The sequence below is a fragment of the Martes martes genome, assembly GCF_963455335.1.
Source record: "Martes martes genome assembly, chromosome: 5".
Classification (NCBI taxonomy): Eukaryota; Metazoa; Chordata; class Mammalia; order Carnivora; family Mustelidae; genus Martes; species Martes martes.
The window spans coordinates 82,544,877-82,571,330 of NC_137892.1; the positions used below are offsets into that span (position 1 = coordinate 82,544,877).

Below are 26,454 nucleotides of genomic sequence, written 5' to 3' on the forward strand. Positions count from 1 at the left end.
TTATGGGGGCTGGGAGGGTGGGGAGCCCTGATTTGAAGCATTTGCCCATTTCTGTGGTGTAAATATCACCAATATTTGCCAGTCATGACCAGTTTCAGCTGCCCAGCTTCACGTCTCTGTCCAGGGCATGGGAAGGACGTGCTCACTGGGCTCTTGCTGGCTGACTCGAGCTGACAGGGTGTGCTGATTCCAGAACGCCGCTGGAAGGCCTCAGAAATCTTACTTCTAATCCGCTCCCATTCATTGCTTCCTGATTGAATTCCTTCTCTCTCCTCAGTCAGATGGGGGCACTCTGACCCCTCTAAGAAATTTCCTAGCTCTGAAGAGCCTCACACAGTCATCAGCCACCCATCATTGTCCATTTGCCCATTTGTCACAGTGTAGTTAGAATGAGTGGAAAAATAAATCTACATCTAAATATTCCTTTTAAAATAAAGATAAAGGCTGTGTGGAAAAACAGAATGGTAACAGTAGAAAGGGAGAACAGAGCTCCTCTTGTATAACCCTCTCATTTAGGTGAATGACCCAAAGCAAAGACCATAGAGGAAGTGACTTGCTCAAGGCAACGTAGTTAATTCGTGGTGAAACGAGGTCCCAGGAGACCCGGAACTCTCTGTCTCTGTCATGCTGCCTCCTCGCAAAGGCGTTCGTACACATTTTCTAAGGTGTGTGAGGTGTGGAGAGGTGAGAACTACTGTCAGCAATTCCTGGCCTGAGGTGGCAGGAGAGGTCCCAAGCAGAAGATGCGGAGGACTTCACTTCTTATTCTGACCATTCTCCTCTTGGGGGTCTTTGGTTTGTTCCAAGGCTAGATTAGCCGGTCTTCTATTAAAGTCCCTTTTTACTCTTAAAAGAGAAAAGAAAAAAGAAAAACAACCAGGACTTATCGTTGAAAAGAAAAAGAAGAGATTTAAGCTTTGAAATGACAGAATTAGACCCCACAATTTATAAAGCAGCATGACACAAGGAAACCATCTTAAACGTGTCACCAAATTTAAGTGTTTTGGTCCCATTCCTCTGTCCTTCCCTGAGACCGAAACTTGATGCTAAGCTAACTTACCTATTGCAGTTTTTGAAATCTCATACAGGGGGGAAAAGGCTTCTGAATTTTTCAATCTTTCTGTTATCGATATGTATCATTTTTGATGTGAGAAAAAATTAGAAAATGTTAAAAAAAATCAGTTAAGGCTCTGCAGGTAAGTCTGGCTGAAGCATCCATCATCCTCTGGGCTGCTGTTGAACCAAGGCTTACTTACTTTTCTCTGTTGAAAATGATGAACTCCTTCTGGACAGACTCCAGATGCTCTTGAAGAAGGCACGTCTTCTGGGGGAGCAGGTGGGAGTGGGGGAGAGAAAGAGAGAGATGCGGTTAGCGGACCGGGGGGAGCCTCAAACAGCCAGGAACCCCCTGTCTGTTCACTGGCTCAAATCTCAGAAGCACCAGGGTATCTTCCAAAAGGACACTATCTGAAAATGTGTGGCAGGAGACCCCAATCAGAGTAATAGGGGTGCAAATAAGGAAGAAACTGCCAGAGGATAAAACAGGGCAACTCTATTCCCCACAGCAAGGAAGATGTGGGTTATGGCTTATTAGCTTGAGGTCTCTCAGCCTCTCAGCCCATGAAGAAACAATGGCTTCGAGGTGGGTGGGGATGAGGGTTTACTGAGCTGGTTGCTTACTCGCCAGTCATCTCCTGGCCCTCCTATAAAAGGTTTGGAGGTTCTACTTAGATTTAATGAACAGTCTAGAAACACAGTTCTGGGGGAATGTTCCCTTCAACAACTGTGCTGGGGTTGATTAACTGTATCTCAGGCACAGTGAGCAAAATCTTTATTTGTGACTTTTTCACAGACGGGCAAAACATTTGCTTTGACAGTATTATCCAGCTTTTAACATCTTTTGAAGACTTTTCAATCCTAATGAGGAAATTTACCCTCAAAATGGTGATAATCATCAAGCCCAGGACAGTGTCCCACCCAGATCAAATGTTTTACAAGCCTACAATAAAATACTTCCAAATGACTTCTGAAGAAAAAAAATATTCCCCGACAAAAAGATATTTATTCATTCATTTTTTTTTTAATCCAAGAATTAAGAAATAGTAAGTCTTCAAGTACTGGAGAATTTTCTTTCCTGAGTGAATGTTTAGGTGATAGAAGAGGCAAATGAAAAGGAGAGGACATTTCAGAGGAGTGGGGAGGGGAGCAAGACAAAGGGGAGAAAGGAGACTCTGCTACACTTACTCTTGTTCTCTAAATGGGGTATTTGTAACCCTGAGGGTTTCTAGTATCAGTCATGGGGGACATGAAACTATGGGGTAAATACAATCTGATAGAGCTTCTTGGCAGCAGTTCTACCCAAGATTTTTATTTAAAAATTTATATAAATAAATATATGTAGCTTATACATAGTGTCCCAAGAAACATCTTTATAAGAAGTGTTGTTTTCCCCCTGGTTTTATTGAGATATAATCGGTGCCCAGCCCTGTATAAGTTTAAGGTGTATGGCATAATGACTTGATTTTCATATATTGTGAATTACACGTTCAGTTAACATCTGCTGTCCTGTTGATTAACAAAGAAAAAAGAAAAAATGGTTTCTCCATTTGATGAGGACTCTTAAAGTTTATTGTCTTCACACCTTCCTCTAGATCATACCCCAGTGTGAGCTGTAGCTGTCATGTTGTATGTCACATGCCTGGAGTTTACTTATCTTGTAACTGAAAGTTTGTACCTTCTGACTGCCTTCACCCAATTACCCAAACCCCGTCCCCCGTGTCTCCTTCCCAAAATGTGATCTCTTTTCCTATGAGTTGGTTGGTTGGGTTGATTCCACATACAACTGAGATTGCACAGTATTTGTCATTCTGTCTGACTTATTTCCCTCAGCATGACACCCTCCAGGTCCATCCATGTTGTTGCAAATGGCAAGACTTCCTTCTTGTTAAAGAATGAATTTGATACTCCTGTGTGTATATGTGTGTGTGTGTGAGCGTACCACACCTTTATCCATCCACCCATCCATATTTCCATGTCTTGGCTATTGTAAATAATGCCAGAGTGAACACAGGAGTGCAGGTATGTCTTCAACACAGTATTCATGTTTCCTTCCGATATAGCCCCAGAAGTGGAATTTCTGGGTCATAGGGTAGTTCTGGTTTTAATTTTTGAAGGAAGTTCCATACTGTTTTCCATAGTGGCTGCACCAATTTACAGTTCCACCCACAGTGTTTAAGAGTTCCCTTTTCTCCACATCCTGGACAAAACTTGGTGTTTCTTGTCTTTTTGATGATGGCTATTCTATCAGGTGTGTGTGGTTTCGATGTGCGTTTCCCTGATGTTTAGTAATGTTGAGCACCTTTTTGGGTACCTCTAGGCCTTCATATATCTTCTTTGGAAAAACATCTATTCAGGTCCTTTCCCTTTTTTTCAATTGGATTATTTGGTGTTTTTGCTTGTTTGTTTTTTTGGTGTGTTTGTTTTTTGCTTTTGAGTTCTATGAGTTTTACATGTTTTTGGATAATGACACTTTATCAAATATATGATTTGCAAGTATTTTTCCCATTTAATAAGTTGTCTTTTTATTGGTGAATTCCTACTTGTTTATTTTGTCCTGGTGCTTTAGGTATTATATCCAAAAAATCAATGCCAAGGCCATTGTCAAGGGGCTTTGTTCCTACCTTTTCTTCTAGGAGTTTTACGGTTTCTGGTGTTATATTTAAGTCTCTAATCCATTTTGAATTAATTTTAGGGAGTTAATTTTGCAAGATATAAGGGTCTGGTTTCATTTTTTTACAGGGGATTGTCCAATTTTCCCAGCACCATTTATTGAAGAGACTGTCTTTTCTCCATTGAGTATTCTTGGCTCCCATGTCAAATATTAGTTGATGGTATTTGTATGGGTTTATTTCTGGGCCCTTGATTCTATTCCATTGGTCTATGTGTCTGTTTCTCTCCAAGTACCATACTGTTTTAATTAATATAGCTTTGTAGTATAGCTTGAAACAAGGACGTATGATACTTCCTGCTTTGTTCTTCTTTCCCAGGATTGCTTTGCCTATTTGGGGGTCTTTGGTGGTGCCATATAGACACTATGATTTTTTTGTTCTACTTCTGTAAAAAATCCCATTGGAATTTTTTTTTTTTAAGATTTTATTTATTTATTTGACAGAGAGAGATCACAAGTAGGCAGAGAGGCAGGCAGAGAGAGAGGGGGAAGCAGGCTCCCCACTGAGCAGAGAGCCCGACCGGGGCTCGATCCCAGGACCCTGGGAAAGCAGAGGCTTTAACCCACTGAGCCACCCAGGTGCCCCTCCCATCGGAATTTTAATAGGGAATGCATTGAATCTATAGATGGCTTCAGGTAGTACAGACATTTTAACAATATTAATTTTTCCATTCATGAATACAGGATTCCTTTTTACTTATATGTGTTGTCTTTAATTTCTTTCATCAATGTCTTGTTGTCTTTTTATTAATGCAGTCCTACTTGTTTATTTTATTCCTGGATTTAGGTATTATATCCAAAAAATCATTTATAATATAGGTATTATATCCTAGGATATAATTTAGGTATTATATGCAAAAAATCAGATTTCTTGTGGTTTTCAGTACAGATATTTTTCACCTCCTTGGTTGAATTCATTCCTAAGTATTTTACTGTTTTTTGATGCTCTTATAAATGGTATTGATTTTTTTCCAAATAATTCGTTGTTAGTATATAGAAATGCTACTATATGGTAATTTGGTACCCTACAATTTCACTGAATTCATTGATTAGATCTAAGAGTTTCTTGGTGAAGTCTTTATGATTTTCTATATATAAAATCATATCATCTTCAAATAGGCAATTTTACTTCTTCCTTTCCAATTTTGATGTCTTTTTGTTGCTTGATTGCTCTGGCTAGGACTTCAGTGCTTTGTTGAATAGGAGTGATGAGAGTGGGGACCCATGTCTTGTTCCCGATCGTAGAAGAAAAGCTTTCAGTATTTCATCACTGAGTATGATGTTAGCTGTGGGCTCATTATATATGGCCTTTATTAAGGTATGTTCCTTCTATACTTAATTTGTTAGGACTTTTTAATCATGAATAGATGTTGAATTTTGTCAGATGCCTTTTCTGTGTCTCTTGAGATGATATGATTTTCTCTCTCAATTCTATCAATGAGATGTATCACACTTATTGACTTGCATATGTTGAACCATCTATGCATCCCAGGGATATATCCCGCTTGAGTAAATGTTCCTTTAATGTATTGCTGAATTTGGTTTGCTAGTATTTTATTGAGAATTTTTGCATCTGTATTCATCAGGGATGTTGGCCTGACATTTCCTTTTCTTTTCATGTCTTTTTCTGGCTTTGGAATCAGGGTAATGCTAACCTCATAAAATGAGTTTGGGGATGTCCCCTCCTCTTTGATTTTTTGGAAGAGTTTGAGGATTAATGTTTATTCTTCTTTAAAAGTTCGGTAAAATTGCTTCTCGGCCTTTTGGCTAAGATCAAGTGTAAAAGTTCAGTAAAATTCACCAGTGAAACTATCTGTTCTGGGCTTTTTTTTGCTGGGAGATTTTTGATTACTGACTCAAATTCCTTACTAGTAATTGGTCTCTTCAGATCTTTAATTTCTTCCTGATTCAGAAGTGATAGGTTGTATGTTACCAAGAATTTTTCTTAGTAAAAAAAGCCCATTTTTTTTTCTAGGTTGTCCTCTTTGTTGTGTATATAGTTGTTCATAGTGATTTCTTTTGCTCCTTACCATTTCTGTGCTCTTAGGGAGGGGCACTGTAATGTTTTCTCTTTCATTTATATTTTATTGATTTGGGTCCTCTCTCTTTTTACCTTGGTTAATTGAGCTAAAAGTTGGGGTTTCTTTTTTCTTTGAGAATAGTTCACTGTGGGTTTTTTTTAAACATTAAAGTATTAGAAAAAACAAAAATACAGAAACATATATATTATACAATATTTTTACATATACAATATTTCATATATGTTTATATATGTATATATTTTATGCATAATATGTATCATATATATCATTGTATTAAAATATATGTAAATTTGTGTAATATGTTTGTTTGTTTATGTATATGTTTATATAGAATATATAAACAAAACATTTACATAAACATATATAAAGATTTATATACATATATGGACATATAAATGTTACTTAAAATATAACATAAAAGATACATTTAAAAATATTTTTAACCTTACAAATCAAGATTAAAATCAACTAAAATGTAGAAATCCATGTGAATTTTTTTCTCTACCACCGAATTCTGTTTTCCTTAAAGATATAAAATAGACACTCAGAGAGGAGTTTGTGAGCTGGTACTGCAGACCCCATGAGTTGCCCCCCACCCACCCACACTGGTCCTTGAAATGTTCACGTTCAACATGTTCTCTTTCCTCTGCTTTAGGTGAAAAAGTTTGAGAAGTTCAGTGACAGGGATAAGTCAACAACAGTAGCCAGAAAGAGATGATGAGGGAAAGGAGAGGGAGGGAAAGAGAATGGAAGGATGAATGGGTCTTATGTAACTGAGAAGGAAAAGGTTGGTTAGAACTCTTCGAACCCACTTCTTAGAAATGAGCAGAACTGATGGCTATTACACTGGTATGCATGGAGGTGGCAACAAAAGTATCTCAAGGGTTTGCAGCAGGTGGAAATCTCAAGAGGTAGCAGAAGAGGACTTTCATCATTTGCCTCAACAGCAGACCAGCTAGGTGGTGTGTCTGTCTTTTTGGTTCTATACTTGAAAGTTGTTGATGAGCAGAGAGGAATGAAGGGAGAATATTCTGGAAGCAAAGAAGTAGAGGCATCTGACATATATAGGAGCAAAAGTAGGAACATGGGAAAGAAAGAAGACTGGAGTCAGGATGTAGAATGGAAGAGTAAAAGATAATAATTAATCATTTTGCCGAACACGTTATATGTACTAATTGACTCAGAACAAGTCTATGAAGTGGGTGCTGATATCAACTCCATTTTATAAATGAGAAAACGGGAGGAAAGGGAAAACTGTAGTGCTTTTGCTTTATTTAGTCGTATCATGGATCCTGCAGCAGTGGATCTCAACCTTAGCTGCATATATAGAATCACCTGCAGAACATTTCAGATACTGATGCCCAGGCCATACTCCCAGATTCAAATGTTACTGATCTTGGGTGGGACCCAGACACCAGTATACTAAAAAAGTTTTCCCATATGGGTTAAGTGTGGTGCTAAGGTTGAGAAGCACTAATGCAATAGGGACCCAGAGGAGAAGTCCAAGGGGTCACATGATAAGCTTTCAGCCTTTTACAAATCCACGGCTTAACACAGTTAATTGTTAATATGCCTTCCTAACATCATCTTACTTCTTACTTCCTCCTCAGATCGATCATGTAGGTCCTATTACTGTTCTGATTTTTTTTAATATAAAGGAATCAACACTTACAAAGGATTCATGAGTTAATGTTTAAGTAATTACATTTAAAAGGATCATATAGCTGTTTGGGAAGTAACCACTACACACTGCCTCATCCAGTCAGAGTAGGAAGCATTCACAAGAGATGATAGCTCTTGCTGGAGAGAGGGGACAGACACTCTCTAACAGATTTTAAACAGTCTATTGAAGATCATTTTGCCATCATGCTGGTTGGATTAGCGTTGACTGTTCAACATGTAGAAGCCATCATTGCAGATAGTTACACACCCCACATTCCGTCTCTTAACAAGATAATTCTACCCCTTTCTTATCCTTATAAGTTTAGAGCATTTTAAGCCTGCCTCTTTCTGCTCTGTACTCACTAACACGATTCCATTTCTTAGTCTCGAAGCACACAGAGCCTCCTAATGGTGGGTGAAAGAAGTCTACATGAGTAAAGATGAAAAGAAGAGAATGTTCCCTCTCACTTACAGATACAGATAAGAGATCTTCATCATGAAGACAAACAAAAACAAACAAAAATAACACACACACACACGCACACACACATACACACAAGAACAGATTCTAGCAGATATTTCTAAGAAGGTCTCTTATAAGACTTGTGGACTTCAGAGGTTGTTAATAAGCCCTGTGGAAATAAATTTTACTCTCTAGTGTGTCTACGATGTCCAGTGGATTGCTTCCTTAATAACCTTCCTTAATAACCTGTGGGCCTGGTGATAGTAGTTATATTTATCCCTTTCCCCTAAGGTGTAAATATCTACGTTGATTACCTTTACAAGTTGAGAAGGCATCTGAGACATGACTACCCTCACCTCTTTTCCCACATGAAAAAGTTAAAAAACAAAAACAAAGCAATTCTACTAGAGTTACACATGTTTATGTAAGTATATGTATAAATATATATTTACATTGATACAACTATATATTTATATATGTGTGTATGTCAAGTATATATTATATAAATAAAAATAAATATATAAAATAAGATATATATAAAAGATTACAATAGGTTTTATTTTCCCATACACAAAAATGGTATTGTAGGGCTTTTCCCCTTAATAAAGCTTTCTAGGATATACATATATGTCCATAGGAAAAATAGATCTTGCAAATTATCTCTTCCCTCTAACCCTAGCATCTCTTAAAACAATTTTTTAGGGGCATCTGGGTGGCTTAGTGGGTTAAGGCCTCTGCCTTTGGCTCAGGTCATGATCCCAGGGGCCTGGGATCGAGCCCCCCATCGGGCTCTCTGCTCAGCAGGGAGCCTGCTTCCTCCTCTCTCTGCCTGCCTCTCTGCCTACTTGTAATCTCTGTCTGTCAAATAAATAAATAAAATCTTAAAAAAAAACCAATTTTTTTAAAAGAGAGAGAGGGTGGGAGGGGCAAAAAAGGGAGGGAGAGAGAGACTCTCAAGCCGGCTCCACGCCCAGCATGGAGCCTGATGTGGGGCTCAATCTCACAACCCTGAGATCATGACCTGAGCCAAAATCAAGAGTTGGTGCTTAACCAACTGAGCCAGTCAGGTGCCCCTCTTAAAACAATTTAACCAAAACAGATCAGATAAAACACAGGTTAACAGGTTTGCGGGATATTTAAGCACATCTTTAAATGAAAATGATGGCTCTATTAATACAATTAATTTGGCTAAAAATTGTGTTAAAAATTTCCATTTTGGGGCGCCTGGGTGGCTCAGTGGGTTAGAGCCTCTGCCTTCGGCTCAGGTCATGATCCCGGGGTCCTGGGATCAAGCCCTGCGTCAGGTTCTCTGCTCAGCGGGGAGCCTGCTTCCTCCTCTCTCTGGCTCTGCCTGCCTCTCTGCCTACTTGTCTGTCAAATAAATAAATAAAATCTTAAAAAAAAAAAAAGACTACGTTATAAAAATTTCCATTTTAATGAAATGCCAAATAAGAAAGCAGATGGAATTTAGAGAAGAAGATAAGCCAATGGGTTTGTTGTGCCTGTTTTTTCCTAACCACGAAGCAGTGTTTACAGACTGAGGGAGTAGTAGGAGACCATGCATTATCACTAAAATGATCACGGTTGGATCGCTGACCTCTTTTCCAAGCCAGATCTGGTTCCAGATCTGGTTCCTCTAGGTTGAATAGAGACAACTGCACAGAAAACAAAGGATAAGGGCATTTCAGGACTTATATCCTGAGAGTTTAGAAATGCTTTCATTATTTCAAAAGAAACAAAATGGCAAATGGTTGCCAACAGTAGGAAATACTCATGCTGTGTTCAAGAGGCTTGGGCCAGAAGATGAACCAGATCAGATGTTCGCTCTTCTGGAAAGCCTAACTTGGACCCTCACTCAGGACGAGTGAGTAATTCCCAGAGCACTGTGTACCTCTAAGGGCAGCAATGAGACATTTCCTGACATAGCAGGCACTTCATAATCATGTACTGAATGAATGAATGAATGAATGAACATAGTAATACTGTAATGAGCTGCCAAGATTGATCCTCACATTTTAAAAACCTTGATGTCAAAGAGTAGATAGAGTGCTATTTTGAGATTCATGATCTTTTCTGATTATTCTTGGAAATACTAACCTTTACTGTAAAGCAAAATAATTTTTATTTTTAAACTTAGGGTACCAGATTAAGAGGAACTAGGACAGAATATTAGAGTAGGCTGCTCCAAGCTCCCATCAACGGAAACAAAAAACAAGCAGAAACTGTCAGAGCTAACTTTGTCAGAATTCTGGAAAGCAATCAAAGTTTTTTTTAACAACCAAGGAAACACTAAGTCAAGAAAAAAAGCAACTTAAAAATGCTTCTGGTGTTCAAGGAAATCTCTGTCAAAATATTAGCTAAACACAAGCTAACATAATAGGAACTGCAGGGATGACACAAGACAGGGAATATGGGGTTTGCAAAAGTAGTTTGTAAAAGTTACTTTAAAAAGGATGAGTACTGCCTTCAACAATCAAAAAAGAGCAAACTCTACAAAAGGAGAGAATCTGATTTCTAGAGTTACTACATGATAATATTCAAATGTCACGTTTTCAACAACAAAATCACAAGGTCCATTCAAAGGAATAGAAATTATGCCTGAGGATGCCCAAACATTGGATTTACTAAATGGAGACTTTTTTTTTTTTTTTTAAGATTTATTTATTTACTTTAGAGTGAGAGTGAAGCATGAGCAGGAAGGGCAGAGAGAGGGAGGGAGAGAGAATCTCTAGCAGACTCCACCCAGTGCAGGGCTTGATCTCACAACCCCAAGATCATGACCTGAGCTGAAACCAAGCGTTGGATGCTTAACTGACTGAGTCACCCAGGCGCCCCCAGAGACTTTAGAACAACTGTCTTAAATATGCTCAGAAAGGTAAAAGAAACCATGGAAGGAAACCATATGTCAGGGTAAAAAACAGTCTCAATACATTTTAAAATTTTTAAATCATACAAATGATCTCTGACCACAACAAAATGAAGCTAGAAATCAACAACAGAAGGAAAACTGGGAAATACACAAATACATGGAAATTAAACACATTCTTAAACAACCATTGTGTCAAAAAAAAAATCACAAGAATTAGAAAATACTTTAAGATAAATAAACAAAAAAACCCCAACACACTAAAACTTAGGGGATGCAGTGAAGGCAGTAATCAGAGAAATTTTATAGGTGTAAATGTCTACTTTAGAAAAGAAGAAATATTCCAAATCAATAATCTAACTTCATACCTTGATGAATTAGAAAAAGAAAAGCAGGCTAAACCCAAAGCTAGCAGAATGAAGGAAATAACAAAGATGAGAGCAAAGACCAATGAAATAGAGAATAGAAAAATAACAAACATAATCACTGGTTCTTTGAAAAGATGAATAAGACTGACAAATGATTAGCCATATAGAAAGAAAAAAAAGGAAAAATGCAAATAACTAAAATCACAAATGAAAGTGGGGACATGACTTCCAGACTTACCTTATAGAAATAAAAAAACCAGGGTGACCAACTGTATATCAACAAATAACATCTAGATGAAATGGACCAATTTGTAAAAAAACAAATTACTACAAAAATTTTAGAAGAAATATAAAATCTCAACAGACCTATAACAAGTAAAGAGTAATCTACAAGTAAAACTCTGTAATAAGAAACTTTCCAACAAAGAAAAGTCCAGGACCAGATGACTTTAGCAGTGAGTTCTACCAAATGTGTAAAGAAGAAACAACACCAATCTTTCTCAAACTTGCCTGGAAGCCACCCCCCCCCCCCCCCCCCCGCCAAAAAACGACTCATTCAATGGACCCAGCTTTACCCCTATACCAAAACAGCTAAAGACATCAAAAGAGAAGAAAATTACAGGACAATTTTCATTATGAATATAGATAAAAGAATCTTCAACAGCATTGTAGCAAACGAAGTCCAACAGCATATTAAAAGATTATACACAATGACCAAGTGGGATTTATCCCAGAAGTGTGAGAATGGTTCACCATAAGAAAACCAGCCAACATAACACATTGCATTAATAGAACTAAGAAAAGAAAAATGTGCAAGATTATCTCATTTGACCCAGAAAAAGGCATTTGACAAAATTCAAAACCCTTCATAATGAAAACACTAAAAAAAACTAGGAATAGAATACTTCTTCAACAAGATAAAAGGCTTTTCCAAAAAAATTCACGGCTAACACAATACTACTCAATGGTAAAAGGTATTCCCCCTAAGAGTAGAAAAAAGGCAAAGATGCCTGCATTTGCCATTGCTATTCAACAGTGTACTGGAATTTCTAGCCAGAGCAATCAAAGAAAGAAAAGAATTAAAGGCGTCCAAACTGTAAAGAGGAGTAAAACTAGCCTTATTTGCGGATGACATGGTCTAATGGATAGAAAATCCCACAGAATCCACAAGGAAGCTGTAGAGCTAAGAAATGAGCTCAGCAAAGTTGCAGCATACAGAATCAATACAGACAAATCCCTTGTTTCTATATGCCAGGAATTAATAATTCAAGAAGGAAATGAACAATTTCATTTCCATAGTATCCAAAAGAATAAAATTCTTAATAAGTTTAATGAAGGACACGAAAAATTTGTACTCGCCAAAGCTGTAGAACACTGCCGAAATAAATTAAGGAAAAATATGGGGTTTGGGGTACCAAAAAATTCTGGAACTAAAGAATGGTGGTGGCTGTATAGCATCGTGAATTGTACACTTAAAAATGGTTAAAATGGGAAATATCATATTATATGTATTTTACCTCAATAAAATTTTAAAAACAAAACATAAAGATCAAGCGGTTGTACACTTCCCCGAGTAGAGATGGAAGGGCCTGTTTTTATCCTGGGCAAAAACACTTCTTGGTAAAGGATCCTGAGGTCGATATGGGGCCTGGAAGAAAGAGGAAGCAGAGTCCCTCATTTGGGCGGTCTTTGAAAATGCTAGGGTCTGTCCTGCAGGTAAGTGGCTCGTCGCCTTTCGCATCAGGAGGGAGGCTTCCTGGGGCTGTGTGTTGGGGAAGAACTAGGACAAGAGGAGACCCCAGGAAGATGTCCGGTGAGGCAACATGACCTTGTAACTCTAAGAAGAGCGATGCCCAATTTTCACTGTCCGGTTATAAAATTTCCTTTCCTTCCAATATACTGAACCTCTTGTTTATTGAGCCTACGCTGTATGAAGACACTGGTGGGTGCGACCTGGGCTTCCCCCACAAGGAGCCTTCATTTTATTGGGATAGAAAAAGAAACAAATACACACATAAAGATTTGTAAATTATGTTAATGTCACGAGGGAATTAAAAATCGGGGCTGAGAAAGAGCGCAGTATATCGAAGAGACCTTATCTTTGGCAAATGGCGTTTAAGGTATAAGGGACAATAGAAAACCCCCTACGTGAAGATCTGAGAGTAGAAAATTGAAGGAAGAGGGAAGAGCAAGGGTCCTAAAGAAGGACGAAACCTGTAGTCAGTGAAGGTCAGATACTTGTAGGGTTGCACGTGGCCTTGGCTAAATTGACTGTGAGAGTGTAGAGTGTCCCTGGAGGGCTAGAGACATGAAGGACTTTGAGAATATTTGTTTGCAGAGCTACTGATTGGACTGTCTTCCAGGAAATTGTAAAATCTGAAATGAGAACTTGAGGGCCATAACTGAATGATGTTCACGGCAGAGCCAGAGTCCACCGCTAAATGTTACCGCTCTGCTAGGAACCCCAGTGCGGCCCAGGCCTGCCATTCCAGAAACGTGGGGGTTCAGCGACTCCATGCGTTCACAAAACAGCAGCTCGGGGTGCTGAGTGGCCCTCCCACCGGAAGCTCCCCAACCATGGGCGCCAGGAAGAGTCCCGTGACCCTGAGTCTGGCGGGCACCTGCTTACCTGAGAGGAATCACATTTCTTCATCTCCTTCTCCTTCTTTGCCAGACGCTTCTTTTTCTTGTGAAGAGGTTTGGACTCCAGAATCATTTCTTCGAGTTCGAAGGTGGGGTCACAATTCAGCCTGCCTTTCTGCAAGAAAGACGAGTTGGCTCACTCCTTTGATTCTGGGTCATTCTACAGAGATGCCGAACCTAATACCAGGAACAGCACCTGTTTCTGATGGAGCCATCCAAGAATAAGGAGCTCCGGTTCCTACCATGTTTTAAATAACTTATGGCCGGCTTTGTTTTTCATAGTCTTCGATTTTCTATTTTGTTTGTTTTCTAAACTCCCCACAAGCCCTCAGTGAGTGTGAAAGGAAATCAAACTCTAGTCATTTTTTCAAAGCTTGAACTTGTGAATTATGTTTCCCAAAGTGTGCTCTGATGATCGTGTTTATAGATGAGAATCACCTGAGTTGTTTCTCTAGTTGCCCAGTTCCCCGGCCAGACCTTCAGAGTCAGTGTTTCTGAACAGAGGCTGAGGAAACTACATTTTTAACAAGCTCCCCAGATGACTTGGAGGGACGGTAAGTCAGAGAATCGTACATAGAGCCTCTCCTGAGGCAGAGTGGATAGCTAATGGCTGTGGTGTGATGCAGAGGAGGGTTTCTTGGCCGAAGCTTCTGGACTCCAGCTTTTCTCAGTGGTCCGAACGAGGCCACAGATGTCCCACAGTCAGGTACTCAACCAGTGGGAACTATAGTCCTAATGAATGTAGCTCTGTGACAGCGAACCACCAAAGGAAGAGGGGTGAGTGGTAAAAATAACCCCAACATTTTCAGTGCTGTGACTCACAGAACCATGGAAACAAATTTCTACATCTTTGAAATCTGAGAAAACACTGTTTCCTCAATGAGCAGATTCCTGGGAATGACTCCTCGGAGGATTAGGGCTTCCTTCCAGTAGAAGAATACCACAAAAAGGGATTAGGACCTAGAACTCCAGATGCCGATGGACCTGGATGAGAATCCCACTTGGCCACTTGCTAGCCACATGACCTACGGTGGCCCATTTCCCCTGTGTGTGCCTCCGTTGTCTCATCTGTGAGACAGGAATTGGGCTGTTGCAACAAACACGGGTGGGGTTATCTAATGAGACCATGTCTGTAACTGAATGAGGGTTGTTATGGACTTGTTAGGATTGACTCACGTTAGGAATAAAACCTGGAATGAGCCTCTTCTGCAAAACTGCATCCCAGTTCATGTCATTCATATACGGGAAGTTCTGAATGTCAGACAAGTGAGAAAATCGCTGGTCTGGATTAGGCTCAAGTAGCTGTCAATAGAATACAAACACGAAGATCATAATGAAGGTCAACACGGGGCAAAAAAATCACACATAACAACTCCCTCTAAAAGTTTTCAAGTGTAGGTTTGAAGGAAACAAGGTAGTGTTTCCCTTCCCTAATCCTATCAAGTAATAAAGATAATACCTACATAAATAATGGGATAATGCATGCATAGAATGAGCTGTAAATAGGTTTTTGCTGTGTGGTGAGTGAAAATAGATGGTCCTGTTGAGTTAAACATACCTTTGATTCCTGATTCCCCTACTTTATTAACTGTGAGCAAGCTTGTCCTCTAAACCTTTGTTTACCCTCTATAAAAAGGGGATAATAGCCTATTTTGTGTGGTTGTAGCTAGGAATAAATGAGGCCATGTATATAAAGTACCTAAGAGAAGGTCTCCCCTTATTAGGTAGTGAATGCTTGTGTGTTTTTACAAATGAAATTAATTTCCTACTAAAAGTTATAGCTGTTCGTACAATTAATCAAAATATATTGTATAAGATGTAACCAAGGTTACCATTAGATTTTGGGGTTTTGCGAACTGTGATTAAAGATTCTCCCCCTGGAACTGCTCCACAGTCAGTATCACATCAGTCCTGTGGCTCAAGTGGGAAATGTCAGTTCTGCTTGAGAACGCTCCTGGAGACTACAACCGCAGATCATCGGGGTGTGATTTTGGGGTGAGGAGGGCTTTCTTGGAACTGAGGACAATTTGCTTATGAAAAATCACCCCTCTCTTCTTCATCTTTGACATTATCAATATCCCTATTCCAACACAGGGAGCTTGACCCAAAATTCAGGAGGCACAGGTGTGAACTGTAGGCCCTCAAAGCTCTTGTCCTTAGCCAGCCACAACCTGTGCGAGTTTCCCTCTTCGAAGAAAGCCAAGTGCAGGGGCACCTGGGTGGCTCAGTGGGTTAAAGCCTCTGCCTTCTGCTCAGGTCATGATCTCAGGGTCCTGGGATCGAGCCCCACATGGGGGGGGTGTCTCTGCTCAGCAGGGAGCCTGCTTCCCTTCCTCTCTCTCTGCCTGCCTCTCTGCCTACTTGTGATCTCTGTCTGTCAAATAAATAAATAGAATCTTAAAAAAAAAAAAGAAAGCCAAGTGCATCCTGTGGGGTTCCTCATTCTTTCCTCCACATAATCATTCAATGCATACTACTTAGCTGCTCCTACAATTGCCATTTCCATGAACATGGATGGGCACCCTGAAAATCTGATGGACACTATGGACCTCATTTATTCAAATACCAGATTTACCACCTGTCAGGCTCTGGGCTAGCTGCCTCAGGTGAAGAAGCCTGACGTGGTCCCCTCTCATAAGGCTTAGACAACAGTAATCATTAACCCAAGAATCACACACATATAATGCATAAATTCAAATTTTAAAAAATGGTAAGAAGGAAAGCCAGTTCTATGTGAGTTTACGACAGAAGAAAGCTTCCTGAGAAAGTGATAGTTCAGCTGAGATCTAGAGCTGTGTTTCTCAAACTATGCAGGAGGGCCAATTTTTTCCATTTAATTTCCTACCCAGTGAGATCAGTATGTGGTCTTATTGTGCATGGCTAATATGCAGGGCCGCAGCACATACAGCTTGTGATTTGAGTTAATACCCTGTTCAGTAAGATGAGTCCACTGACCATGTACTTAAAAACATCAGCAGTATCCCATTGCTATAACAGTTTCTAAATGCTTCTCTCAATTTCTATACTTCTCATGGACCTGTAGGGAACAATTCATGGATTTGAACCAGTCACTGAATCTCACTGAGTAGTGCTGACCTAAAGGAGGGAGCTGGAAGAGCTGGGGATAGAGGCACTGTTTCAGGCAGAGCATGAGGAAAGGCCCTGTGGTAAGAGGTCGATAAATAATGGCGAGGAGGTAGAAGAAAAGGAGAAGAGAAAAAAAGAAATCTATGTGTAGTCAAGAGGGGAACAAAAGTCCAAAGTAAGGCTTGAGTGGTAGTTAGAACCTTTATACCATATAGATTATTTTGGTCTTTATTCTGAGAACAATAAGACAATGAATTTTGCTTTGAACAGATCAGTATGGGGCAGAGGGGAGAACCAAATGGAGTGTGTGAAAGTGTCCAGGACAAACCAGTTATAAGGTAAGACCTTATAAGGCAGTAGGACTGAGGAGATGGCAGTAGAGATAAAGAGAAGTGACACAGTCAAGAGATATTTACAAAATCAGGTTATAGAACTTGGCTGTGAATTGGATATGGGGATGATGGGTGACTTTTGGTTTCTGGCTTCCATAGCTGGAAGGATGGAGGGGGCCAATCACTGAGAAAGGGAACATGATAGCAAGTCCAGGAAATAGAGAGCGATCAGGAACTCCATTTTGGACACACTGAGTTAGACGTGGCTCAACAAGAGGACATGTGTGTTGCCCGAATGAAGCCATGTGTTTGCAAGCTGTTAGGTGCAAAGTCTACTCTAGAAATGTGTATCATCATAGCTGCCTCCAGTATCATAAACTAACTTCTCACCTCAAACCAGAAGGCATGCTTCTTTTTACCACTTCCTTTTGTCCTGCAGTCCTCCTTACCTTCTTGAGTAGTGACACCATTTCCTGTGACCAGGCAGAGGGATAAGCCACAATAGCTGTCTCAAACATGTGTGCAATTTCCTTGCTGGAGGTACTGGAGCGAATATGGTATGGTCTCTTGGGGGAGAGAAGAAGGAAGAGTCTTCATTTTTACAGGGTAAAGAAAAAATTTTGTTTTGCCCATGTTCCCGACGTAAATTTTCAACCAGTCAAATCTTCGCATCATTGTCTGGTCCCTTCCAGCTGATTGTTGTTTTCATGTGCAAATGTGGTCTACTGTTGTCAGATCTTTTATTAAAAAAAAAAAAAAAGACCCCAGAAATCCCTAGTTTCCTGTGAAATCTCAGAATTTTTAAAAACTTTGGTAAATCCCCTGGGCCAAATGAAACATTTCTGTACACTAAATCCACCTCTGAGATACCAATTTGGGGCTGTTCTGTAAGGCAGCTTATGTAAGTATTTACATAAAACATGGGAAAAGTGTTCAGTAAATGGAACTTTAAAAAAAACTGCTACTTAAATGTTGATTAGAAAGAGATCCAGAGTTTTACTCTACACCTGTTTGTGCTTTTTGAATCAGTAATAAGTTCAGGATAGAATGTTACCCAGAAAAGTTTAACTCCAGTCCAAAATGTTATGAGTTGCTAGTTCTGTGGAGTGGGGTGGAGAATTTTATGATGAGGTATAGTATTTTTACCTCTGAGAGAACCATGTTCTTTTGTAGTTTTAACTTTGGAGTAAAGAAAGCAGTGGTTTTGTTATATTTTTCACAGCTGCCCACTAGAGAGCAGCCTTTACCTATATTAATTTCTCTGTTTCATAAAATAGATTTATGAGATTTTATCTTTTGTGTGAACTGTGAGCTACTTAGGGCCAGAGATCATCCCCTACTCATATTTGTGTCCATTGGACCTAGCACCTAGTAGGTGCTCATTGCATGTTTGTTGAGTGAACACAATTTCCGTATTAGATTAACCAACAGTGGGACAGTTAATATGGCTACATACATTCATCAAGTGCCTGGCCTTTTCAAGATACTTAACAAATGACTGCGGACTGATGGAATAAATTGGGAGAGATGGAAGAGTTTAATATTCTTCCTGTTGTAAATTAGTATTAAAAGGTAATGTAATTATAGGTGGCTAGTAGACACATACAAATGTGCTCATCATCACTCATCATCAGGGAAATACAAATCAAAACCACAATGAGATACCACCTCACACCTGTCAGAATGACTAAAATTAATAAGACAGGAAACAACAGGTGTTGGTGAGGATGTGGAGAAAGGGAACCCTCTTACTCTGTTGGTGGGAAGGCAAACTGGTGCAGCCATTCTGGGAAATAGTATGGAAGTTCCCCTAAAAACTAAAAATAGAATTACCCTACAATGCTGCAGTTGCATTACTGGGTATTTACCCAAAGGATACAAAAATACTAATTCAAACGGATACATGCTCCATGATGTTTATAGCAGCATTATGAACAATAGCCAAACTATGGAAACTGCCCAAGTGTCCACTGATTGATGAATGGATATAGAAGAACTGATACTATATATATGTATATGTGTAACTTACTTCATATATATATATCTCACTTCATATATATGTGTGTGTGTGTGTGTGTGTGTGTGTGTGTGTATGAATATTACTCAGCCATCGAAAAGGAATGAAATCTTCCCATTTGCAAAGACGTGAATGGAGCTAGAGAGTATTATGCTAAGCGAAATAAGTCAGAGAAAGATAAATACCACATGATTTCATTCATGAAGCAAAACAAATGAACGTGGGGCTATGGGTGGAAGAGGCAAACTCAAAAACAGATTCCTAACTATAGAGAACACAGTGATTGTTACCAGAGGAGAGGTGGGCAGGGGGATGGGCTAAATGGGGGATGGGCATTAAGGAGGACACTTGTCACGATGAGCCCTGGTTGTTACATGTAAATGATGAATCACTGAATTCTATACCCGAAACTCATATTATACTGTTAGCTAACGGAATTTCAAGAAAAGCTTGGGGGAGAAGAAAGGTAATGTGGTTAAGATCTTGAGCTTCAAAGGCAAAAAAGGATTTCAGTGTCAAATTGAGGCACTCGATTGGAGTTTGTTCCTTCATCTGTCCTTTATCTGTAAAATAAACCTCCACATGAGATTGTTGGAAAAACTAAATGGCATAGGACATGTAAAATTCACAGGGCAGCTGACACGTATTACACACAATGCAGGAGAAAGATTTGCATGATTCTTGAACATGGGCTAGAAAGGGCGGCTATAAATGTGAATAGCAAAGAGCAAGCCGAGTCATCGATAAAGGCCATGTGAAGAAAGGCTTAATTCTACACATGCTATGTCAACATCAAGTTAGTCAGGGAACCACCAAATGCTTGGAGTAGATTCCCTAAAAAGGAGACCGCCAAACTTTATTTATTTATTTTTTTCACAAGGTTTAAACTTATCTATCTGCCGTATATTTTCTTCCCACAAGACTGAATGAAGGACTGTAGCTAATTCATCTGTCTCAGTAACAATATGGTGGAGCTGACCTGTGAAACTCCATCTCAGAAAGGAAGTACTCCGTACCTTACCACCATGATCACTGCTTATGGAATGTTTACTAGCCAAAGCCACTGTGGCTCACTACACGGGATTCACTCCCCATTTATACCATTAAGAGAAGTTTGGCATGCTTCATTTTCCACGGTTAGATACAGACATTTTTTTTTCTTTCTTCTAATTTCCTTCTTCATTTCATTGCTGCTTCTAAACTTACTGTTTCTCCCTCAAAACATAAAATGCTTTGATAAATGAATAAGTTAACTGATAAATGCCACAGGCAACTGGCTTAAGCATACTTTTTCCCATTTACTTTAGAAGCCCAGGTGATTGTACTTAATATTTTAAAAGAATCCTCATGACCTGTCAACTTATTAAAAATAGCCAAATGGCCTTTGTCTTAGACAATAACATACCTTTCTAGTTCTCAAATTGAAAATCCATGTTAATTCATCAACTACCAGAATTGCATATTTATTCACTTGCCAAATATTTATTGAATGCCCATGATGTCCCAGCACCTCTGTTGGGCACTGGGGATACAAGAACGAGAGAGACGTGATTTCCACACTGGGAGAGCCTATAATCTACTTTCAGAAACCATAAATATTTATGTAGGCTCTACACACACACACACACACACACCCCTAAATCAATGGAATGCACGCAATAAAGAAATTACAGTGTGCAGTGACAGGATATATCAAACAATTCTTAACGCAGCATATAAAATAAGAACAAGAATATAAAGAACAAATAAGGTGGAAAAAGTAAAGCATTAGATGGGAGAAAATGAGGTGTTGTGATTGTGGTCTTATATCAGGAGTACAAGAGTGAATGATTTGCAGCTAAGGACATAGAATTAGTACAAAGCTATGTGTGTACCTAGCAGAAGCTGACACTTAAGGATAACCCAAAGCTAGAAGGGACAGACCTTGCCCTTACAATGGCAGACAAAGCAGATTAATAGCTAAGGGACCCATTCATCAAGATTGCAGTGAAGTTCAGAAACCACAGAGATGTCAAGCATATTTGTCTTTGAGGCGTATATTTTTCTATAAATGAGAATTTGTAAATGTGGAGGAGATCATTGTTCAGCGCCCGTCCTCTGTGGTTTAGTTGTGTTGATAGTTGTAATTAAATGTGATTAGCTAGATTTTGAAACCTAATTACCTACAGCCTACTTGGTGATTCTTTGCTAGAACGCTGCAGAGTTGATGTAGTGCCTTGTTCCCCCGTTCATTCAGTACACACTTGTTATGTATCTATTTAGAGTTAAATACTGGGGATAATACTAAACTATGAGGTACATGCGTCACCTTAATGAATTTATAATTCAATAATATAAAAGAGAGGGGCACCTGGGTGTCTCCATGGGGTAACCCTCTGCCTTCAGCTCAGGTCATGGATCTCAGGGTCCTGGGATCGAGCCCCACATTGGGCTCTCTGCTCAGCAGGGAGCCCGCTTCCCACCCACCCCCGTCTGCCTCTCTGCCTACTTGTGATCTCACTCTCTGTCAAATAAATAAATAAATAAGATCTGAAAAAACTAATATTAAAGAGATTAAGTAAAAATTGATAAACCCTGAAAAACTCAACAAGGGCAATACTTTGCAAAATGGATTTAAATTCAATAATCTGTTAGTACCTTTTCTTTACCTCCCCACCCCAAAAATTGAAAGAAAAAGTTAATCTGATAATGTTAATACATTCTATCACAGAGAACTATCACAGAGATAAAATAATATGGGGGGGATATTTTCTGGGTAAAATTCTTCCTAGGCATTTTCTTTGTTTAAGAAGTATGTTCTTTAAAAGGGAAGTACTCTAATTTGCCCCTGAACTCAGAACCCAGGAGCCAAATGACAGAGGGGAATCCAACAAGACAGGGCACGAATTGTGTTGTATTAATAGTTGACGCTCACCTTGGGGAACTAGGTGGACATTAGAGTCCTGTATTGTGACTGCAAATTGGTTTTCTTTAAACAAACAAATATATTTCCACAAGATATTTAGTGAGGTGCACTGATCTTCCCTCTCCGGGAGTTTATAATACTCATATTATTCATTTAATTTTATCTGTAGTTAATGTTAACTCACAGGCTCGGATCCACATATGGGAGAGTGAATATGAGCCGAAATCCCAAGAATCATGTGACAGCGTTTTCCCCTTGCAAACAAACGGCTCGATTTTAGAGAGAGAAAAAAAATCCATTCTTTCATTCTAAAAATGAAACTCGCTGGAAAAATAACCAAAGAGCAATGCAATTCTAGCATACCCGGCCTCTCAGGAGCTCATACGCTGTCACTCCTAGGGACCACCAGTCCACAGCAAAGGAATAGCCGGCTTCTCTTCTGGAGTCGAACATCTCAGGTGCTGACGATACAGAAAAGTTAGGTCAGTTTTACAACGTGCGACGTTAACAGATCTCTGCTCCCAGTGTGCTCCTCCTAAGGCACAGCACCAGGGTAAGTAAAAGGACTAAACACTGTTATGGATGCTTACCATCCCTTGCTAGATTGCTCCCAGCACGCAAAAATGGCCGTTTTTCTTGTTCTTATATATATCCCGTAACTATTAAAAATTGGATCCCATAAGGCCTCCAATGTTCAGCTGACCCTAAAAGCAGGAAGGCTAGGAAGATGTTCTCTGTTGCCTTGAGTCGAAGGGTTTGTGCTAAAGGACTAATATTTGGATTCCTGCTGCAATCAACACTGAGAATTTGGTGCAAGGCATATTGGATTGCCTCTCCATCTTGTAGTCTTCTGGAAGACTCAAGGGTAGCATTTATAGCCTGCTCTTGGTGGCAAGGGAGAGTGAAGGAGGGAGTGGGCGCTCTGAGAAATAGAAGGTTTCACATTAGGTGGAGAAACTTACACTTTGTAACACAGTTATTTGAAAGGACTCCAAGGGAAGGCAAAGCTACAGTCAATTTTACCCCCTGTGGTGACTGCCCAGTTATGCATTTTCTAAGCACTTTGATGCCTATGAACCTTCTTCATACTCTTCCAAAATATACCTAGCTCGTGAGGGATAAAGCACAAAGCAAGGGCAGTGGGCTCACCACTACACTTCTAGTGTCTAATATTGAACCTGGCATCTAGAGTCACTCAACAGAAATGTGTTGACTAAATAAACAACAAGGAGTCAAGGCAACAAGCAATGGTGACAGTTATTAGCTCTGGAGTCACACCATCTGGGTCAGAACCTGCCTTTACCACTTATTCTGACCTTGAACAAGTCAGTTGCCTAAACTTGAGAATCCTCTTCAGCAAAGTCAAAATAAGATGATCTTTAGAGAGGTGAGAAATTAAACGGGATAATGCATGCCCAAATCTCAGCTCTGTGCCTGGTGCCTAGAAAGTGCTCCAAAAACGGTTCTGGAGAGGCAACTGTTCATAGGAATGGGAATTTTACTTGTTGAAGCTATCCACAGTTAACCCAAGCCTCCCAGTAAGGGGCAGTTCTGGACAAAGGAAATTGGCATGACGTGAGGCCTGCACACAGGCTTGACCTAGCTAGGATACTCAAGTCCCAAGTAAAATCCTGTGGACACCATCCAATCTGAGGTAGAATGTTGACATCCCGATGCCCAGGACAGACCCCAACTGTATGAGCCTCATTCCCCAGTGAACTCATCTCCCACGCATCACTGCATTGTATCTTTAAGTCGCAGCTCCCCATCGCTTTGGGAGATAATGGCCCTGACCCCCCACAGCACCCCCCAGACTGGATGGAAATGGGCTTTATTTCCACTTTCCCTTACCAGTATCCCAGATGACAGGTGACAGGCATCTCAGTGGAGAACTCTGAGTGATAAACAGGCCATTGTGCTGGGCGAATACCTAAAATCTGGATATTTTCAATTTGGAACAATGCTGTCATGAACACTCCTAAGAGGCCACACATCTATAGAGTGTGTTCCTGGAAGGGGAGCTGCTGGGGGTACAATGTGCTTCTTCACACATTCTGGAAAATGACCAAGTTTAACCAAGGGGTAGTACCAAGTAACATGGTGACCAGCAGTGAATCAGAGTTTCCTTTGCTCAGCTTCCTTACCCACGCTTGGTGTTAACTGACCTTTTGAATTCTGCTAATCTAGTAAGTGTGGATTGAGCTTTCATTGTGGTTTCAATAGGCATTCTTCTGATTACCAATAAGCTTGACCACATTTTAATGTGTCTATGGCTATTTGTATAACCATCATTTGGTTTTCAGGTTTTATAATACCTAGATAGAAGATTTTTTTAAAAGATCTTATTCATTTTTAGAGAGAGAGCGAGGGGAAGGGCAGAGGGGAAGGGAGAGGGACAAGCAGAATCCTTGCTGAGCACGGAGCCTGCTACGGGGCTCGATCTCATGACCCTGAGATTTTGACCTGAAATGAAACCAAGAGTCAGACGCTTAACTGACTGCATCACCCAGGTGTTCCTAGATAGTAGATTCTTGGTCAAGAAAGCAAGAAAGGGCCTCAAATCTAACCCATAAATGTGACACAATAGAAATAATGAAATTTACAAAAAAAAATTCTAAATTTCTTCTACCTCAAAAATCTGTGAATAATAATTCTTCTGAAAAAGAATAAACACAGATTTGTGTCTCATGTATTATATTATAAAACTGTAATAATTAAGATTTGAAAACAATAGAATGTAGATGCCTTTATATAAGGATATTTAGTTTTTGATGATCATATTGTAAATCAACATGGAAAAGATATTATTTGATATGTTATTGCAAGACAATTGTTTAATGGTCTAACAAAAAGTTCAGTCAGATCCTTATGATGTATCTTCAGTCAAGATTATATGTAACCTGAATAAGGAAAAATAAAGTGTAACAGTAATAAAAACATTAGGTAACCATATCCAAAATCTGGAGAAAAGTAGGTCTTACTAAGAATAGCATCGAAGGTAGAAACTATAGGAACACCTGGGTGGCAGTTGGTTGAGGGACTGACTTTGGTTTTGGCTCAGATTATGATCTCAGGGTTGTGGGATCAAGCCCTTTGTCAGGCCCGGGCTCTATACGGAGTCTGCTTGAGACTCTCTCTCCTTCTCCCTGCTCATATGCACACACACTCTCTCTCAGATAAATCAATAAATCTTTAAAAAAAATAAATAAAAAAGGTAGAAACCATAAAAAAGACTAATGGTGTGATGATGTTAGAAAAAATAGTTCTTTATATAAAAAATGCCGTAAGAACAACAGCAAACTAAAAGGTAGGAAATCATATTTGTAACACATAGGATATACTATAATCTGAATATATATGGCTCTAGAATTTTTTTATACAATCAATAAGAAATAGTAGGATAGGATAAAAATATTCACACCCTAATAGAAAATTAGCAAAGAACATGAACAGATAGTTTACAGAAGTCAGAGAATTTCAGTATTAGTATCATGAGGGACCTTTTAAAATGATCTTTTCAGGAAGATTGAAGATACTCATTGTACAGCCCTGCTGAGAATGCAGGGAAATAAATATTCACAGACACTTCTAGAATAAATGAGCAGAAACCAATGTGAAACTTCAGGAGGAAAATGCATTAACACATACATACCCACTGACCAGGAATTCTTTGAATGGGAGTTTATCATAAAGATAACCAAGTTGCAGGACCTATTTCTGCTAACAGGAGTTTCATTACAAATTTATTTATGTTTCAAAATGAGATAAAACCTAACATTCAACAATAAAGAAGTGGTTAAATTTGATGCAGTCCTCTAATTCTGTAGCATACGATCATGAAAAATGATAGTTCTATATGTGGACATGGGAAAAGAAGCAGAGTATCATTCGCCAAGACCCAGCCTCCGGAGTCAGAGAGAAACAAATTGCAATTCTGGCTGAGGCAGGTTTAGAAACCAGAGACAGAGAGGTCGCCCAGCATAGCAGACTGTTGGGAGAGTCAAGAGTTGGGGCTTTGATCCTCACAGTGATATACGTAGCTCTACCTGGGGCAAAGTGCTTCATTTCTCAGTTTGCACGTTTCAAGTGGGAATAACAATAGTATTGGCCTCATGAAAGTTTTGGTTCCGACAATGTCATACACGCACTTAGACCAGTGCTTGGCGAGTAGGAAGAGCTCAGTCTGTGTCAGCCATTGTTCCTTCATCATCATCACCACCATCACCACCATGAGCTCTACAGCTCGAGAGATGTTTTTAGATGTGGGTTTACCTTTGTGACCCACCAGTTACTTGCTGTGTGATTATGAACCTCTTTCACGGGGTTGCTTTGAGAATTTCAT

General features: G+C 39.5%; 1 protein-coding gene across 1 annotated transcript in view; it reads right to left on the minus strand.

Annotated features, from left to right (window-relative positions):
* Positions 1 to 1,252: 1,252 nt before the first annotated feature.
* Positions 1,253 to 26,454, minus strand: part of STK32A (serine/threonine kinase 32A) — a gene marked incomplete at both ends in the record, with an annotated part of 125,869 nt that continues 100,667 nt past the window's right edge. The window contains 5 exons of the mRNA XM_080804263.1: positions 1,253 to 1,321; positions 13,758 to 13,886; positions 14,948 to 15,073; positions 17,640 to 17,756; positions 22,476 to 22,573. Coding sequence (XP_080660389.1) covers positions 1,253 to 1,321; positions 13,758 to 13,886; positions 14,948 to 15,073; positions 17,640 to 17,756; positions 22,476 to 22,573 — 539 coding nt within the window. The remainder of the gene's footprint in view (positions 1,322 to 13,757; positions 13,887 to 14,947; positions 15,074 to 17,639; positions 17,757 to 22,475; positions 22,574 to 26,454) is intronic.